The 4,631-nt window shown below is 35.0% G+C and overlaps 1 protein-coding gene across 1 annotated transcript; it reads right to left on the bottom strand.

The window, feature by feature from the left end:
- Positions 1-2,441: 2,441 nt before the first annotated feature.
- On the bottom strand, positions 2,442-3,374 carry LOC124088409 (olfactory receptor 6B9). Its single transcript, XM_046437954.1, has one exon. It carries the CDS (start codon positions 3,372-3,374, stop codon positions 2,442-2,444), a length of 933 nt encoding a protein of 310 aa, XP_046293910.1.
- Positions 3,375-4,631: the final 1,257 nt, after the last annotated feature.

The following is a 4,631-nucleotide window of genomic DNA, read 5'->3' as shown; positions in this document are numbered from 1 at the left end:
AACAAGGATAACTAATTAACTATATAATTATTAACTATTTAACACACAGTCCTTTAGACAAAAATGTAAAATGGCACACAGAGACTTATTACACAGTGTTAAAGGTGTCCATTCAATAAGAAAACATGTCAGTTTCATTCCATATTATGTACAACCACAAGAATGGAATCATAATTGGAATGGGTTGTACTCCATGTATGTATGTCAAAATATGCTATACTGCCATGCATATCTACAGCAAATTAAAAAAGAAAACATCACAACTATAAATATGAATACACCCAACTTTAAAGTACCTGAATATAGAAAGCAAATATTAATAGATCTGAAGGGTAAGTTAAAATAATGAATGTCATGGGGAATCTAAAAAGTGTAGATAAATTGGAAATTACCACAGTCTGCAATGTATCATAATCTACACAAATGTAAAATACAGCCATTTTATCTGGTATGGTATAAAAACAAATACAAAATGGGAAGGACATGTAAAAACAAGGTAAATAAGGTAAAAATAAAACATAGATGGTATATAAACCAAAGGCCTAATTAAAACATGAAATGTATTTTTCAAATGATGGATTAAATAGTGTGTTTATCATTCTTAAAATTTTAGCAGATAATAGTTCATTAATTAATTTATTTAGTATTCCTGCTGACCCAGACACATGCATCTCTCTTCTACCATTTTACTAAATGAAAGCATATACTCTCACAGGAAAGCAGGGGGTTGAAATTCTAAACCTTGCTTCTTGTGTTCTGACAAAAGAAAATCTAAAGTCAGACACCAAAAGCCATGCAAGAGAATTTTATTATAAGTGACAGTAGAATAGAAATGAGGTGAAAATAAAGTAAGAGCAAAGTAAGGCTCAAGCAGAGAGCACTCTCAAGAGAGAGATGACAAAGACGACAATGCTGTCTCCAAATTAATTTCTTTTTGACATTTACCAGGAGAACCAGGGACCACCTTCTGTACTCTTTGCCAATCAGGTATAGCAAGGGTCGAACAGTGGAGTTTTTGACCTTAGTTGGTCCTCTCCAGAACTGTCATGTTGGCCATCCTAATTAGGGAGGACTTTATCTACAAGTCAATCCCATGTTAATATAGGTATTAGGGCCAGTAGCCAGTCAAAAGTCACCTTAGTGTGCCTGTGCCAGTAAAGAACACCCAGTTCTGAGATAGTAGGAGACATGTGGCACCATAATTTCCAGTTCTATATTGACCTTTATAGGTCCTGTCAAGAATCAGTCCTATAAATCCTTTTTTCCTGAGGTATCCCACACCCTTCATCCTCATTACCACTTTTACTTTTGTTTGTTTATCCTTAAGGATTTTGTATCCTGCTTTTCCATAGGCAATCTGCTACAAATTATGTACTCATCTGCCTTGGTAGTAACTTTAAAAAAAAAATCAAGAATACTTAAAGTAAACCTGTCCTTGCCCATGCATTTCACTACTCATTGCTAGCTACTACCTAACAATAATACTTTTCAAGATCTCGCATCTACTTTTTCAAAATTGAAATAAAGGTAGATATTTTGGGAAACTGGGAAAAATTCTTCATATTCTGGCCAAGTATCATATAAGCAAAAGAATTTGGTCTTTTGTCAATACCAGATCTTCCTTTACTTGAAAAGAAATGGGATTTAATAAACAGTCACTAGTTTTCCTAAAGTCTGGCCCTTATTTCATCCAAAATATTCTATGAAGAAGTTCCAAAAATTGAAGCAAATTAAAGCATGAAATGATATACATAATATAATCAATCACAGGATATATATATATATGTGTGTGTGTGTGTGTGTGTGTGTGTATCTATCTATATACATTCATGCATATATGTATACATATATACATACCTTTATTTTACCTCTTTATTTTTATGTGGTGCTGAGGATCAAACATGTGCTAGGTGAGTGCTCTACTGCTGAGCCACAACCTATCCCCTTGATTAAATTTTTAAAACAAATAAAATAACATTAAGACCAATTAATTATAAAAGTAGACAGTCCCCAGCCCTCCTCAAATAAATGAACAGACCATAACCTTCACATTTTATACAACAAATCTCTTTTTTCACCTCTCCCTAAAGGGAGAGAATTTTTAAAATAAATAAGTCAAAATAGAATAACCTCACCAACAAAACTCTGAAAACAGATAATAATTGATTACTTCTTAACACATTCTTCATAAACAATAAAATTACAACTATTTTATTAATAAATATCTCAGAATTTTGACAACTTCATCTACTGCCTTATAAAAGGAAGCATTTAATGAAAACCTGATCAACGGGGGGATTTTCTTTGATCCCTGGTTAAATCATTATTCTGAGTGAGTGTGTTTACAATTGTAGACTCTCCTCTAATTAAGGTGCTTTTTGTGGTTAAAGAAAATTATGAAAGAAGGAAGGTCTCTTCAACAAAGAGAATCTCTCAAGGGCTCAGCCACTCACGATGGTTTTTCTAATGGCATCCTTGACCTCCTTGTTCCTCAGGCAGTAGATGATAGGGTTAAGCATGGGAGTAAAGACTGCATATATGGCTGAGATCAATTTGTTAGAGTTAAATGAAGCAATGGCCCGAGGTCGGACATACATGAAGATCACTGCTGTGTAGAAAATGACCACCACTGTAAGGTGAGATGCACAGGTGGAGAAGGCCTTCCGCTGCCCAGTGGCTGAGGGTATGTGCAGGATGGTAGAGACAATGAAGGCATAGGAAAGGACAGTAGTAGCAAAGCCAGGAAACACAAGGATGATGATGGCAAGCACAAAGTCTACTCTCTCAACCATAGATAAGTCCATGCAGGCTAGTTTGAGGATAGGTGACACATCACAGAAAAAATGGTTCAAGATATTATTGCCACAGAATGCAACTTGGGAGATAAAGTACACCTTTGCCATGGAGATGGTGAAGCCACTTACCCAGGAACTAATGATCAGTTGAACACAAAACTCTGGGGTCATCATGACTGGATAGCGAAGAGGCCAACATATGGCCACATAACGGTCATAGGCCATGGCAGCCAAAAGCACACATTCAAATGTGCAGGCAAGTGAGATGAAGAAATAGAGCTGAGTCATGCATCCCAAAAAGGAGATGGTATTGGGATGAAGTAGAAATCCAACCAGCATCTTGGGGACTGTGACAGATATATACCAGGCCTCCAGAAAGGACATGGTGCCCAGAAAATAGTACATGGGCTTGTGCAGATACCCAGTGACCCATACAGTGAGGATAATGACCGAATTCTCCAACAGAACAAAGAGGTAAGTGATGAGGAAAAGGAAAAAGAGCAAAATCTGCAGCCAAGGGGCAGTAGGGAATCCCACCAGGATGAATTCACTAATATGAGTGATGTTTCCTTTCCACATAGCTAGATCATCCAGAGGCAAAGATTGATTGATAATAACACCAAACTGAAGAGTAGGATCTGCACTGCCAGCAAGGGACCCTCAGACTACAGATACTTTAATTTTACACTTTAGAGTCATCATCTAGTCCAGGGTATGATTTGGGAATCAGGAGAAGTCACAAGTTCTCCAGAAAATCAGAATCAAATTCCTGAAAACAAATAATGCAGAGCAAATAATGTCAAAGCAGAATTAACAAGTCAGACTTAGGGTTTAGACCTTAGGATCTGGACCTTCTTCATGTAGTACTAGGAGAAAATACTTTCTTTGTCCATATAGCCCCTGATTTCAGAGGCAGCTTGATTGTAGGAGATTATAGTGGTTTAAATCAGTGCCAAGGAAGGTCCAGAACCACAGGACAGGGATCCAGGGAAGTTTAAAACCTGGAGAAAATAAAAGCAACACATCAACTAGAAAAAAACAACAACAATAACAAAAAAACAAGAATACTTGAATCTGGCCGATTCCTCAGATATGTATTTTGAATCTGGCAATGATTCTCTGCCTCTATTTATGGCCATGATTTTTAAAAAATTGAATGAATAAAGGTCTACCACTTTAGAATGATTAAACACTATAAACTACTTGCTTGTTTGAGGAAGTGCTGGCATCAGCAAACCTAATGTGCTAGCAATCACCTAACAGTATAGCACACACAATTATGTATAGTATGTAACACTTAATAATAATAAATGATTATATAAATGACTTGCATAAAAACACATTTTGACATTGTAAGACTCTATTAATACAAACTATCATATATAAAACTTATATAGATACACATATATATACATATATATTACTACCGTAACTATTTAATATATGCATATCTGCATACATAAGGATGATTCCAGTAGTCCCCCTATTTATCCAAAAGGGATGGATTTCAAGATCCCGGGTATATGCCTGAACCTGTATTTAGTACCAACCTCCATATATTCTATTTTTTCTATTTATGAATATTCATGATAAAGTTTAATTTATAACTAAGAAATTAACATGCAATAAGAGATGAATAATGATAACTAATAAAATAGAACAATTATAATGATATACTGAATAAAAATTATGTGAATATGGTCTCTTTCTCTCTCAAAAATTCTTATTATATTATAGATCTTAATATCATTGGTGATTTTTTTCTTTCCTTATTAAGAACTTCCACATTGTAAAAGGAAATACTAGCTTTTAAATATGGCTTCTCTTTAGCATATC

The sequence above is a fragment of the Marmota monax genome, unplaced genomic scaffold (assembly GCF_021218885.2).
Source record: "Marmota monax isolate L192 unplaced genomic scaffold, Marmota_monax_Labrador192_F-V1.1 WCK01_AAM20220418_F8-fsc00061, whole genome shotgun sequence".
Classification (NCBI taxonomy): Eukaryota; Metazoa; Chordata; class Mammalia; order Rodentia; family Sciuridae; genus Marmota; species Marmota monax.
Note: the sequence above shows the minus strand (reverse complement) of the source record. Positions and strands in the feature narration are given on the sequence as shown.

Excerpts from the sequence above, each read along its gene's own strand:
- LOC124088409 (XM_046437954.1), bottom strand. The coding sequence starts at position 3,374 with ATGTGGAAAGGAAACATCACTCATATTAGTGAATTCATCCTGGTGGGA.